Source organism: Heptranchias perlo, chromosome 26, assembly GCF_035084215.1.
Source record: "Heptranchias perlo isolate sHepPer1 chromosome 26, sHepPer1.hap1, whole genome shotgun sequence".
Taxonomy (NCBI): domain Eukaryota; kingdom Metazoa; phylum Chordata; class Chondrichthyes; order Hexanchiformes; family Hexanchidae; genus Heptranchias; species Heptranchias perlo.
In genome coordinates, this window is record NC_090350.1 from 7,313,716 (window position 1) to 7,328,168 (window position 14,453).

Here is a 14,453-nt window from a genome sequence, read left to right on the forward strand (position 1 = left end):
CAGGTACAGCACGGGTTAGATACAGAGTAAAGCTCCCTCTACACTGTCCCATCAAACACTCCCAGGGCACAGACAGCACGGGTTAGATACAGAGTAAAGCTCCCTCTACACTGTCCCATCAAACACTCCCAGGGCACAGACAGCACGGGTTAGATACAGAGTAAAGCTCCCTCTACACTGTCCCATCAAACACTCCCAGGGCAGGTACAGCACGGGTTAGATACAGAGTAAAGCTCCCTCTACACTGTCCCATCAAACACTCCCAGGGCAGGTACAGCACGGGTTAGATACAGAGTAAAGCTCCCTCTACACTGTCCCATCAAACACTCCCAGGGCAGGTACAGCACGGGTTAGATACAGAGTAAAGCTCCCTCTACACTGTCCCATCAAACACTCCCAGAGCAGGTACAGCACGGGTTAGATACAGAGTAAAGCTCCCTCTAAACTGTCCCATCAAACACTCCCAGGGCAGGTACAGCACGGATTAGATACAGAGTAAAGCTCCCTCTACACTGTCCCATCAAACACTCCCAGGGCAGGTACAGCACGGGTTAGATACAGAGTAAAGCTCCCTCTACACTGTCCCATCAAACACTCCCAGGGCAGGTACAGCACGGGTTAGATACAGAGTAAAGCTCCCTCTACAATGACCTGTGAATGGAGGCCAGATCCTTTCCACAGGAGGGAACTGTGTTCCTGGGAATCTATCTCCCCACTGCAGCCGTTTATCCCGTGTTTGGTCACAGAGAGGAACTGATGCTCTGTGTTTACAATGAGAAAGCCGGGAGGAGGGGCCAGACCCACTGTGCAGGAAACGAGTACCACGGAAAGATTAAAGAAGGATGGGAGTAATCAGCAAGTAGTGACTGGACGACACAAAGTCTGCAGATGCCGGTCTTTCTTTCTTTCTTTTAAAAGCCTGAGACTGTAGGAGGAAGGTAAGTCTGAGGGAGGGGAGGGACTGGAATTATTTCAACAACAAACTGGTTTGTTGAACTGTGAGTCCAAAGCCCAGCGCAGTGGGCTGCATTGTGAAGGGGGTCAGTGTGTACACTGTCCAAAGCCCAGCGCAGTGGGCTGCATTGTGAAGGGGGTCAGTGTGTACACTGTCCAAAGCCCAGCGCAGTGGGCTGCATTGTGAAGGGGGTCAGTGTGTACACTGTCCAAAGCCCAGCGTAGTGGGCTGCATTGTGAAGGGGGTCAGCGTGTACACTGTCCAAAGCCCAGCGCAGTGGGCTGCATTGTGAAGGGGTCAGTGTGTACACTGTCCAAAGCCCAGCGCAGTGGGCTGCATTGTGAAGGGGGTCAGCGTGTACACTGTCCAAAGCCCAGCGCAGTGGGCTGCATTGTGAAGGGGGTCAGCGTGTACACTGTCCAAAGCCCAGCGCAGTGGGCTGCATTGTGAAGGGGTCAGTGTGTACACTGTCCAAAGCCCAGCGCAGTGGGCTGCATTGTGAAGGGGGTCAGCGTGTACACTGTCCAAAGCCCAGCGCAGTGGGCTGCATTGTGAAGGGGGTCAGTGTGTACACTGTCCAAAGCCCAGCACAGTGGGCTGCATTGTGAAGGGGGTCAGTGTGTACACTGTCCAAAGCCCAGCGTAGTGGGCTGCATTGTGAAGGGGTCAGTGTGTACACTGTCCAAAGCCCAGCACAGTGGGCTGCATTGTGAAGGGGGTCAGTGTGTACACTGTCCAAAGCCCAGCGCAGTGGGCTGCATTGTGAAGGGGGTCAGTGTGTACACTGTCCAAAGCCCAGCGCAGTGGGCTGCATTGTGAAGGAGGTCAGTGTGTACACTGTCCAAAGCCCAGCGCAGTGGGCTGCATTGTGAAGGGGGTCAGTGTGTACACTGTCCAAAGCCCCTGTACTGAAGGGCAGGATTTTGCACAGCGCAGCATCCCCACCTGCTGGCCCCGATCTGGTATTACAGTCTAGCTTTCCCCTCGCTGCACACTCCTGTTTGTGCAATGGAGGGCGACACTCTGAATCATTTCACTGCTCTCTGCAGCACTAAAGTAGCAATGAGCTGTGCAACTAGGAGGAGGAACTTCCCCAGGAGGGGGGATTTCAGGGGGTGGGGGTGAGGGGGAGGAGATCGCCACCTCTCCTAACTCGAACACATTCATTGGTGAAAGGAGATGTGATCGGCCGACCATTTCTGCACTGGTCTCAGAACGGAACTCACTCCGATATCTGCGGATGGTCCTATCCACGGGGATGGTTTTAAATTACCCGGCCTGACAGCTCTTTCCTGATCCTCCTGCACACAACACACAGTCCCGTACTAAAACACAATGCAGGCTGCCTCTCCCTACCTCACTCCCGCTGCCTCTCTCCCATTGCCTCTCCCTGACTCTCTCCCACTGCCTCTCCCTGACTCTCTCCCACTGCCTCTCCCTGACTCTCTCCCACTGCCTCTCCCTGACTCTCTCCCACTGCCTCTCCCTGACTTGCCCTGACTCTCTCCCACTGCCTCTCCCTGACTCTCTCCCACTGCCTCTCCCTGACTTGCCCTGACTCTCTCCCACTGCCTCTCCCTGACTTGCCCTGACTCTCTCCCATTGCCTCTCCCACTTCCTCTCTCCTTTGCCACTTCCACTGCCTCTCACTGGCTCTCTCCCACTGTCTCTCCCATTGCCTCTCCTCTCCACCTCCCTACAGAGGAGCCAAGTGGAGGTTGGGGTGTCCCGAGCGAGCTGGCACCAGGAGCTCACTGACTGTCATTAGAAACACTTCAGACTCTCTGCCCTGACGTAAAGTGTGTGAGGGAGTGTAGCGCAGATTCACCAGAATGATACCTGGGCTAAAAGGGTTAAATTATAAGAACAGGTTGCACAGACTAGGCCTGTATTCCCTTGAGTATAGAAGATTAAGGGGTGATTTAATTGAGGTGTTTAAGATGATTAAAGGATTTGATAGGGTCGATAGAGAGAAACTATTTCCTCTGGTGGGAGAGTCCAGAACAAGGGGCACAATGTTAAAATTAGAGCTGGGCCGTTCAGGGGTGATGTCAGGAAGCACTTCTTCACACAAAGGGGAGTGGAAATCTGGAACTCTCTCCCCCAAAAAGCTGTTGAGGCTGGGGGACAATTGAAAATTTTAACACTGAGATTGATCGATTATTGTTGTTTCAGGGTATTAAGGGTTATGGAACCAAGGCGGGTAGATGGAGTTAAGGTACAGATCAGCCATGATCTGATTGTATGGCGGAACAGGCTCGAGGGGCTGAATGGCCTCCTCCTGTTGCTATGTGACGCACTGGTTCACCTCAGTACCTTTGCCCCTGGAGGAGACGATTATACAATGGAAGCTCAGGGACTGATTGTCCATCCCACGGCTACGAATAACGCGTTCATCTCCTACTCACACAGAGATGGAGCAGAGGGTGGGGTCCACGCCCTGAGCTCCCTGCGCTGAGGCTGCACTTACAGGAGGTGGTGGGTAGGAAGCAGTGCACAAGGCCGTAATGGTGAATCACCCCCCTCGGACTGCCTGCCCCCCATCACCCCCCGATCTCCGGATCAGACACTGCTGGTTCTACACAGGTTTAAGACGCATTGAGCACTGACGGGGGGAACGTAGAACGATACAGCACAGAAGGAGGCCATTCAGCCCATCGTGCCTGTGCCGGCTCTTTGAAAGAGCTATCCAATTAATCCCACTCACCTGCTCTTTCCCCATAGACCTGCAAATTTTTATTTTTTGAGGACTTAACCAACTCCCTTTTGAAAGTTATTACTGAATCTGCTTCAACCGCCCTTTCAGGCCGTGAATTCCAGATCATAACAAATCGCCATGTAAAAAAATTTCTCCTCATCTCCCCTCTGGCTCTTTTGCCAATTACCTTAAATCTGTGTCCTCTGGTTACCGACCCTTCTGCCACTGGAAACAGTTTCTCCTTATTTACTCTATCAAAACCCTTCATGATTTTGAACACCTCTATCAAATCTCCCTTGAACCTTCTCTGCTCTAAGGGGAACAATCCCAGATTCTCCAGTCTCTCCACATAACTGAAGTCCCTCATCCCTTTTGCCATTCTGATAAATTTCCTCTGCACCCTCTCCAAGACCTTGACATTTTTCCTAAAGTGTGGGGCCCAGAACTGGACCCAAAACTCTGGCTAAGGGCTTGGAAAACATTAATTCAGTGAGTGAGAGGTCAATCTATGGACCAGGCTCCCGAGGGAGATGGTGGAAGCAGATAGTGTTGATTCATTCAAATGTAAATTAGAGAGATTTCTTTCAGTAAATAATATTTTGGGATACAGTCTATGAGTAATTAGAGTCATGACATGAGGTGAGTGTAACAGACTTGGGAGGAACAGGTGACTTTGGACCGATGGTTCCCAGAACACTCCACCACTGGGGTTTTCCTCACCTCATGTCCGGGTCTGTTGTAGACTCATTGATAGAGATTGATCACTGTGATTAATCAACAATTCCATCATCGTTGTATCGTGGGACTCCCAGGATGGTAAAAGGGGAACTAGATGGACCGCGGTCTTTTATTGTCCAGCAATTCCCATGTCCCTATTGCCACCTGGTATTGAAGTCTTAGTTCAGTTTTGGGACAGACATAGGCCAGGGAACATTAAACTCTCTCTTCTCTAAGCTCCATTGCTGCCTTATGTTCAGAGCAATTCTGGATCACGGAGATGAATCTCAGACCCCTTGAGCTGAGGAGGTGAAGTTGGCACGGTGCCAGCACTGGTAGAACACCTGGGAACAGCCCGGTGACCAGAGGTACCGATGAGCACAGGAACCGCTGACATTTACCAGATACAAGCCGACAGGTCGCCAGTCCTTTGAGCAGATCTCATCTCAGGCAGTGAGCGCATTGTGTCTGCAGCTGGGTAAAAGCTGTTTGCACACACTGGCACTGTGAGTCTCGCCACTCTACGTACGGGCCCATGAACGCAGGCTGACGCTCAGGGTTGACAACAGATTGGAGCTTCTCTGGCACAGGTGAGGCACCGTCCTTCAATGCCAGGCAAGGACAAAGGGCAAGGGTCAGCAGTCACTCTCGTTTGTCTGTGAGCATCAGAATATAATCCATTTCCTGCAATTATTAAAACATTCCAAGGATTCACTCACCGGTTTTCCTGGTTCTCCCATCGTGCCATCCTTTCCCTAAAGATAACCAAAGTTAAACCTAAATATTTTCATAATCTACACTGGACTAGTGAGATTATCACCGTTCAAAACTGATCAAGTGTGAGTGACAGCTAGAGAGAGAGACAGAGAGGGAGAGAGACAGAAAGGGAGAGAGACAGAGAGGGAGACAGACAGACAGAGGGAGAGAGAGAGACAAAGAGAGAGAGAGAGGCAGAGAGAGAGACAGAGAGGGAGAGAGAGAGAGAGAGAGAGGCAGAGAGACAGAGAAAGAGAGACAGAGAGGGAGTGAGAGACAGAGACAGAGACAGAGAGACAGAGGGAGAGAGACCGAGAGAGAGAGCCTGAGAGACGGAGACAGAGAGAGATAGAAAGACCGAGAGAGAGACAGACCAAGAGAGAGACAGACTGAGAGAGGGAGCGACAGACAGAGACAGACAGAGAGAGAGAGAGAGAGAGAGACCGAAACAGAGAGTGAGAAAGAGAGAAAGAGACAGAGAGGGAGGTTGAGAGAGTGACTGAGAGAGACAGAGAGAGGGACAGAGACCAGGAGAGAGAGAGAGACAGAGGCAGAGTAAGAGGGGAAGAAAGAGCAAGTGTCAGAGGGCAGAAGGCAAAGAGTGAGAAATAAGCAGAGTGAGAGTGAGCCCACTAACCTCGCAGTGAAACAAGGGGTCGCAATCACAGCTCTGATGGGAATTCTCAGCCTCTGCTAGCCCTGTCTGTAACCGGTGACTGGGGTGAGGAGCATCGGCAGGCCCACAGTGTCTGAAGCAACCGAGATGGGAAAACAGAAAAGGAGAAAGAGGATGGAGATCGAGGGAAACATTAGAAAGAAACGTTCACCAGCTGACCGGTACTTGGTCAGAAATCTATCCAGGCCCCGTGTGGACAATAAACGATGCCGAGAACAGGGAGCAGCTGAGCAGGATAGAGAACGAGGTCAAATAAAACAGGGCTCGAAGGAAGAAAAGTTACCACGAAAAAGGCAGGAAAAAAGGGGAATGAGAAAGGGACTGTGTACAAGGGGGAATGAGAAAGGGTCTGTGTACAAAGGGGAATGAGAAAGGGACTGTGTACAAGGGGGAATGAGAAAGGGACTGTGTACAAAGCGGAATAAGAAAGGGGCTGTGTATAAAGGGGGATGAGAAAGGGGCTGTGTACAAGGGGCAATGAGAAAGGGGCTGTGTACAAGGTGGAATGAGAAAGGGGCTGTGTACAAGGGGGAATGAGAAAGGGACTGTGTACAAGGGGGAATGAGAAAGGGACTGTGTACAAAGCGGAATAAGAAAGGGGCTGTGTATAAAGGGGGATGAGAAAGGGGCTGTGTACAAGGGGCAATGAGAAAGGGGCTGTGTACAAGGTGGAATGAGAAAGGGGCTGTGTATAAAGGGGGATGAGAAAGGGGCTGTGTACAAGGGTTAATGAGAAAGGGACTGTGTACAAAGCGGAATGAGAAAGGGGCTGTGTATAAAGGGGAATGAGAAAGGGGCTGTGTACAAAGGGGAATGAGAAAGGGTCTGTGTACAAGGGGGAATGAGAAAGGGACTGTGTACAAAGGGGAATGGGAAAGGGACTGTGTACAAGGGGGAATGAGAAAGGGACTGTGTACAAGGGGGAATGAGAAAGGGGCTGTGTACAAAGGGGAATGAGAAAGGGTCTGTGTACAAGGGGGAATGAGAAAGGGACTGTGTACAAAGGGGAATGGGAAAGGGGCTGTGTACAAAGGGGAATGAGAAAGGGACTGTGTACAAGGGGGAATGAGAAAGGGACTGTGTACAAGGGGGAATGAGAAAGGGACTGTGTACAAAGCGGAATGAGAAAGGGACTGTGTACAAAGGGGAATGAGAAAGGGGCTGTGTACAAGGGGGAATGAGAAAGGGACTGTGTACAAAGGGGAATGAGAAAGGGACTGTGTACAAAGGGTAATGAGAAAGGGGCTGTGTACAAGGGGGAATGAGAAAGGGACTGTGTACAAAGGGGAATGAGAAAGGGGCTGTGTACAAAGGGGAAATGAGAAAGGGACTGTGTACAAGGGGGAATGAGAAAGGGACTGTGTACAAGGGGGAATGAGAAAGGGACTGTGTACAAAGCGGAATGAGAAAGGGACTGTGTACAAAGGGGAATGAGAAAGGGGCTGTGTACAAGGGGGAATGAGAAAGGGACTGTGTACAAAGGGGAATGAGAAAGGGACTGTGTACAAAGGGTAATGAGAAAGGGGCTGTGTACAAGGGGGAATGAGAAAGGGTCTGTGTACAAAGGGGAATGAGAAAGGGTCTGTGTACAAAGGGGAATGAGAAAGGGTCTGTGTACAAAGGGGAATGAGAAAGGGTCTGTGTACAAAGGGGAATGAGAAAGGGTCTGTGTACAAAGGGGAATGAGAAAGGGTCTGTGTACAAAGGGGAATGAGAAAGGGACTGTGTACAAAGGGGAATGAGAAAGGGGCTGTGTACAAGGGGGAATGAGAAAGGGGCTGTGTACAAAGGGGAATGAGAAAGGGTCTGTGTACAAAGGGGAATGAGAAAGGGTCTGTGTACAAAGGGGAATGAGAAAGGGTCTGTGTACAAAGGGGAATGAGAAAGGGACTGTGTACAAAGGGGAATGAGAAAGGGGCTGTGTACAAAGGGGAATGAGAAAGGGGCTGTGTACAAAGGGGAATGAGAAAGGGACTGTGTACAAAGGGGAATGGGAAAGGGACTGTGTACAAAGGGGAATGGGAAAGGGACTGTGTACAAAGGGGAATGAGAAAGGGACTGTGTACAAGGGGGAATGGGAAAGGGACTGTGTACAAAGGGGAATGGGAAAGGGACTGTGTACAAAGGGGAATGAGAAAGGGACTGTGTACAAGGGGGAATGAGAAAGGGACTGTGTACAAAGGGGGAATGAGAAAGGGGCTGTGTACAAGGGGGAATGAGAAAGGGGCTGTGTACAAGGGGGAATGAGAAAGGGACTGTGTACAAAGGGGAATGAGAAAGGGACTGTGTACAAAGGGGAATGAGAAAGGGACTGTGTACAAAGGGGAATGAGAAAGGGGCTGTGTACAAGGGGGAATGAGAAAGGGGCTGTGTACAAGGGGGAATGAGAAAGGGACTGTGTACAAAGGGGAATGAGAAAGGGACTGTGTACAAAGGGGAATGAGAAAGGGGCTGTGTACAAGGGGGAATGAGAAAGGGACTGTGTACAAAGGGGAATGAGAAAGGGACTGTGTACAAGGGGGAATGAGAAAGGGACTGTGTACAAAGGGGAATGAGATAGGGGCTGTGTACAAGGGGGAATGAGAAAGGGACTGTGTATAAAGGGGGAATGAGAAAGGGACTGTGTACAAGGGGGAATGAGAAAGGGACTGTGTATAAAGGGGGAATGAGAAAGGGACTGTGTACAAAGGGGGATGAGAAAGGGTCTGTGTACAAGGGGGATGAGAAAGGGGCTGTGTACAAAGGGGGAATGAGAAAGGGACTGTGTACAAGGGGGATGAGAAAGGGTCTGTGTACAAAGGGGAATGAGAAAGGGTCTGTGTACAAGGGGGAATGAGAAAGGGACTGTGTACAAGGGGGATGAGAAAGGGTCTGTGTACAAAGGGGAATGAGAAAGGGGCTGTGTACAAGGGGGAATGAGAAAGGGACTGTGTACAAAGGGGAATGAGAAAGGGACTGTGTACAAAGGGTAATGAGAAAGGGGCTGTGTACAAGGGGGAATGAGAAAGGGACTGTGTACAAAGGGGAATGAGAAAGGGGCTGTGTACAAAGGGGAAATGAGAAAGGGACTGTGTACAAGGGGGAATGAGAAAGGGACTGTGTACAAGGGGGAATGAGAAAGGGACTGTGTACAAAGCGGAATGAGAAAGGGACTGTGTACAAAGGGGAATGAGAAAGGGGCTGTGTACAAGGGGGAATGAGAAAGGGACTGTGTACAAAGGGGAATGAGAAAGGGACTGTGTACAAAGGGTAATGAGAAAGGGGCTGTGTACAAGGGGGAATGAGAAAGGGACTGTGTACAAAGGGGAATGAGAAAGGGTCTGTGTACAAAGGGGAATGAGAAAGGGTCTGTGTACAAAGGGGAATGAGAAAGGGTCTGTGTACAAAGGGGAATGAGAAAGGGACTGTGTACAAAGGGGAATGAGAAAGGGGCTGTGTACAAAGGGGAATGAGAAAGGGGCTGTGTACAAGGGGGAATGAGAAAGGGACTGTGTACAAAGGGGAATGGGAAAGGGACTGTGTACAAAGGGGAATGGGAAAGGGACTGTGTACAAAGGGGAATGAGAAAGGGACTGTGTACAAGGGGGAATGAGAAAGGGACTGTGTACAAAGGGGGAATGAGAAAGGGGCTGTGTACAAGGGGGAATGAGAAAGGGGCTGTGTACAAGGGGGAATGAGAAAGGGACTGTGTACAAAGGGGAATGAGAAAGGGACTGTGTACAAAGGGGAATGAGAAAGGGACTGTGTACAAAGGGGAATGAGAAAGGGGCTGTGTACAAGGGGGAATGAGAAAGGGGCTGTGTACAAGGGGGAATGAGAAAGGGACTGTGTACAAAGGGGAATGAGAAAGGGACTGTGTACAAAGGGGAATGAGAAAGGGACTGTGTACAAAGGGGAATGAGAAAGGGTCTGTGTACAAAGGGGAATGAGAAAGGGTCTGTGTACAAAGGGGAATGAGAAAGGGGCTGTGTACAAAGGGGAATGAGAAAGGGGCTGTGTACAAGGGGGAATGAGAAAGGGACTGTGTACAAAGGGGAATGGGAAAGGGACTGTGTACAAAGGGGAATGGGAAAGGGACTGTGTACAAAGGGGAATGAGAAAGGGACTGTGTACAAGGGGGAATGAGAAAGGGACTGTGTACAAAGGGGGAATGAGAAAGGGGCTGTGTACAAGGGGGAATGAGAAAGGGGCTGTGTACAAGGGGGAATGAGAAAGGGTCTGTGTACAAAGGGGAATGAGAAAGGGACTGTGTACAAAGGGGAATGAGAAAGGGACTGTGTACAAAGGGGAATGAGAAAGGGGCTGTGTACAAGGGGGAATGAGAAAGGGGCTGTGTACAAGGGGGAATGAGAAAGGGACTGTGTACAAAGGGGAATGAGAAAGGGACTGTGTACAAAGGGGAATGAGAAAGGGGCTGTGTACAAGGGGGAATGAGAAAGGGACTGTGTACAAAGGGGAATGAGAAAGGGACTGTGTACAAGGGGGAATGAGAAAGGGACTGTGTACAAAGGGGAATGAGATAGGGGCTGTGTACAAGGGGGAATGAGAAAGGGACTGTGTATAAAGGGGGAATGAGAAAGGGACTGTGTACAAAGGGGAATGAGAAAGGGACTGTGTATAAAGGGGGAATGAGAAAGGGACTGTGTACAAAGGGGGATGAGAAAGGGTCTGTGTACAAGGGGGATGAGAAAGGGGCTGTGTACAAAGGGGGAATGAGAAAGGGACTGTGTACAAGGGGGATGAGAAAGGGTCTGTGTACAAAGGGGAATGAGAAAGGGTCTGTGTACAAGGGGGAATGAGAAAGGGACTGTGTACAAGGGGGATGAGAAAGGGTCTGTGTACAAAGGGGAATGAGAAAGGGGCTGTGTACAAAGTGGGAATGAGAAAGGGACTGTGTACAAGGGGGATGAGAAAGGGTCTGTGTACAAAGGGGAATGAGAAAGGGGCTGTGTACAAAGGGGAATAGAAAGGGACTGTGTATAAAGGGGGAATGAGAAAGGGACTGTGTACAGCATGTTACTAAAACCATTAAAGGACTCTCGCTCCCACGGGCAAAGACATTGTGTGACTGGGACACACAGAGCACAGAGACAACTCGTGTCAATCACTGTTAGCTGATCCCCGAGGTGTTATCCCCCATGGTGAAGTTGTGGTTTACTCACCGGCAGCCCGGGCTGTCCTGTCCCTGGGGGTCCTGTCTGTCCCTGTCGGGTATAAAGGGGTCAATCCATTAACCCACTAATCACAGCACATTAACCAGTAACAAGCAGAAAGGACCATCGAGCTCGAGTGTGGAGACCTCACACTTACCTTCTCGCCCTTTGTACCCGGAGTCCCCGTCAATCCCTGCAGTCCAGGGAGACCCTAAATTCATCCAAAGTTAGCAAGTTATTAAAGCATCTCGGCTTTTTGTAAACACACACATCTTGTTTATTTTTAATCGTCTCCTCTCGTCTCCTGAAGGCACCGAGGTTTGTCGAGGTACGGTTCCACAGGCTGGACAGCTCCCTCGACTCCCCCCTCCCCTGCCCTCCCTGTTCCTCCGCTCGCACCCCCTCCCCTCCCATCCCTTCCCCATTCTCTCCCTCTCCCCTCCCTCCTCCTCCCCTCCCCTCCCCGTTCCACTCCCCTCCCCTCCCTTCCTAACCCCATACCTCACCCAAGGCTCCGTTCTTCAGTTGATCCCAGACAGTGTTTTTCGGCAGGATGTTGGATCGTGGGGATATCAAAGATTAGCCTGATCACCTGTGCCAGATGTTCACTCACACTCACACTCACACTCAAAAACGCTCACACACGCTCACACACACTTACACACTCACACAGGCTCACACACACACACACTCACACAGGCTCACACACACTCACACTCACACAGGCTCACACACACACACACTCACACAGGCTCACACACACACACTCACACACACATTCACTCACACACACACACTCACACACACATTCACTCACACACACACACTCACACACACATTCACTCACACACACACACTCACACACACATTCACTCACACATTCACACTCACACACACATTCACACTCACACACACATTCACACTCACACACACATTCACACTCACAGACACATTCACACACACACACATACAAATACACATGCACACATAGAGACAGGCACTCAAATACACTCACACACATGCATGTACATACTGATACACATACATACACACAGATACTCATGCACAAACCCACACACCAACAGATGCAGACGCACACACCCATACACGCCCGTACACAAACACCCCCACCCACACCCACCCCCACCCCCACACTATCCAGCAGCTGCCAGAAGCAGGAAGTCGGCTCGATTGTTCCCTCATGAATCCAGAGGTGCATTACAGCAACTCTGGGAGAGCTCAGCGACCTCAGCACAGACCAGGAATCTGACCGGGAGTCTCCTGAATCAGAAGGGCTGTGCACCATGGTGGGCACTGCAGCTGAAGCATTGGGGAGCTTTAAAGTATCTTTTCCCTTTTTTTTGCTCTCTCTCCAGTCAAGAGAACGAGTCGGTGCCCCCGCCCTCTGCCAGTGCTGCTCTCCGCTGGGTACCAGGAGGCAGATGGTTGCGGTTCTCTGTCTCTCCCTGTGGCACAGTCTTTGCTCCTGAGTTTGGCCTCGGAGAATCGTGGGCACAAACCATTCCCATGTTGGTATCTCTGTGCCTGTTGTCACCAGTCTTTACACTCATTTTGTTTTATCCTTTGTTCTTAGGCTCTGGTCCTCACCACCCCCCACCCCAGCTCCACATACCATCCTGTAGCCCATACAATTCAGGTTCCCAGATCGCTGTCGATGCCGTCTTCAGATAGAGAGATCGAGAGGTGGACCAGGTGGGAGGTGTCACCACCTTCTCTTTCACTGAAATAAGTGCCAAGTCTCTACTTGTTGTGACCTCCTTGAGGTACAAACCCATTGAGAACTTGCCAAATGGGGAGCAGCACATCAGTTATCAGTGACAGTGAGTTAAACACAGCGAGAGAGAGACTGAGACAAACACACCAGTCAGTTTACAAGCTGGTGACTTGGCCCAAGCTGTTTGGCGAGAGGACTGTTCCGTCTGGTACAAGTGCACACTCGGGAGCCTGGTTTCAGTTTCTTGAACTCACATGTTTGCCGGGTTCTCCTGTCCCAGGGGGTCCGGGGTCCCCTCGAGGGCCTGGTTTTCCTGGAAGTCCAATCACGTCTTTGAAGTCTTCTGGAATGGTGGGGCAAATCTCACACTGATCCCCCTGCACAACACAAAGAGACTGATTTAATCAAACAAAACCAGTCAGAGTCACGGCACTCGACTGAGGGGGTTTGCCAGCTCACGAGAGCAACAGTGGGGTTATTGGAGAGGAATTGTTATTGAAAGGGTGAATATAACAGTAAAGAGGGGTGAGCAGAAGTTTGGGTAGAAGTTAGTAACTTTAAAGCATAAATTAGTAACTTTAAAGCAGAAGTGAGTAACTTCTACCCCAATGAGGCAGTTATTGGAAGTGATATCAACCACTGACTCAAGCTGGATGGGCAGATTTTTTTTTTTATTCGATCATGGGATGTGGGCGTCGCTGGCGAGGCCGGCATTTATTGCCCATCCCTAATTGCCCTCGAGAAGGTGGTGGTGAGCCGCCTTCTTGAACCGCTGTAGTCCGTGTGGTGACGGTTCTCCCACAGTGCTGTTAGGAAAGGAGTTCCAGGATTTTGACCCAACGACGATGAAGGAACGGCGATATATTTCCAAGTCGGGATGGTGTGTGACTTTGAGGGGAACGTGCAGGTGGTGTTGTTCCCATGTGCCTGCTGCTCTTGTCCTTCTAGGTGGTAGAGGTCGCGGGTTTGGGAGGTGCTGTCGAAGAAGCCTTGGCAAGTTGCTGCAGTGCATCCTGTGGATGGTACACACTGCAGCCACAGTGCGCCGGTGGTGAAGGGAGTGAATGTTTAGGGTGGTGGATGGGGTGCCAATCAAGCGGGCTGCTTTATCTTGGATGGTGTCGAGCTTCTTGAGTGTTGTTGGAGCTGCACTCATCCAGGCAAGTGGAGAGTATTCCATCACACTCCTGACTTGTGCCTTGTAGATGGTGGAAAGGCTTTGAGGAGTCAGGAGGTGAGTCACTCGCCGCAGAATACCCAGCCTCTGACCTGCTCTCATAGCCACAGTATTTATATGGTTGGTCCAGTTAAGTTTCTGGTCAATGGTGACCCCCAGAATGTTGATGGTGGGGGATTCGGCGATGGTAATGCCATTGAATGTCAAGGGGAGGTGGTTAGACTCTCTCTTGTTGGAGATGGTCATTGCCTGGCACTTGTCTGGCGTGAATGTTACTTGCCACTTATGAGCCCAAGCCTGGATGTTGTCCAGGTCTTGCTGCATGCGGGCTCGGACTGCTTCATTATTTGAGGGGTTGCGAATGGAACTGAACACTGGCAGTCATCAGCGAACATCCCCATTTCTGACCTTATGATGGAGGGAAGGTCATTGATGAAGCAGCTGAAGATGGTTGGGCCTAGGACACTGCCCTGAGGAACTCATGCAGCAATGTCCTGGGGTTGAGATGATTGGCCTCAAACAACCACTACCATCTTCCTTTGTGCTAGGTATGACTCCAGCCACTGAAGAATTTTCCTCCTGATTC

General features: G+C 50.6%; 1 protein-coding gene across 5 annotated transcripts in view; it reads right to left on the bottom strand.

Annotated features, from left to right (window-relative positions):
* col16a1 (collagen, type XVI, alpha 1) overlaps positions 1 to 14,453 on the bottom strand; it is a 410,059-nt gene that overhangs the window by 134,875 nt on the left and 260,731 nt on the right. For all 5 annotated transcript variants that reach the window (XM_068006392.1, XM_068006393.1, XM_068006394.1 and 2 more), the window contains 4 exons: positions 12,945 to 13,067; positions 11,113 to 11,166; positions 10,965 to 11,006; positions 5,090 to 5,125 (listed from right to left, as the gene is read on the bottom strand). In XM_068006392.1, coding sequence (XP_067862493.1) covers positions 5,090 to 5,125; positions 10,965 to 11,006; positions 11,113 to 11,166; positions 12,945 to 13,067 — 255 coding nt within the window. The remainder of the gene's footprint in view (positions 1 to 5,089; positions 5,126 to 10,964; positions 11,007 to 11,112; positions 11,167 to 12,944; positions 13,068 to 14,453) is intronic.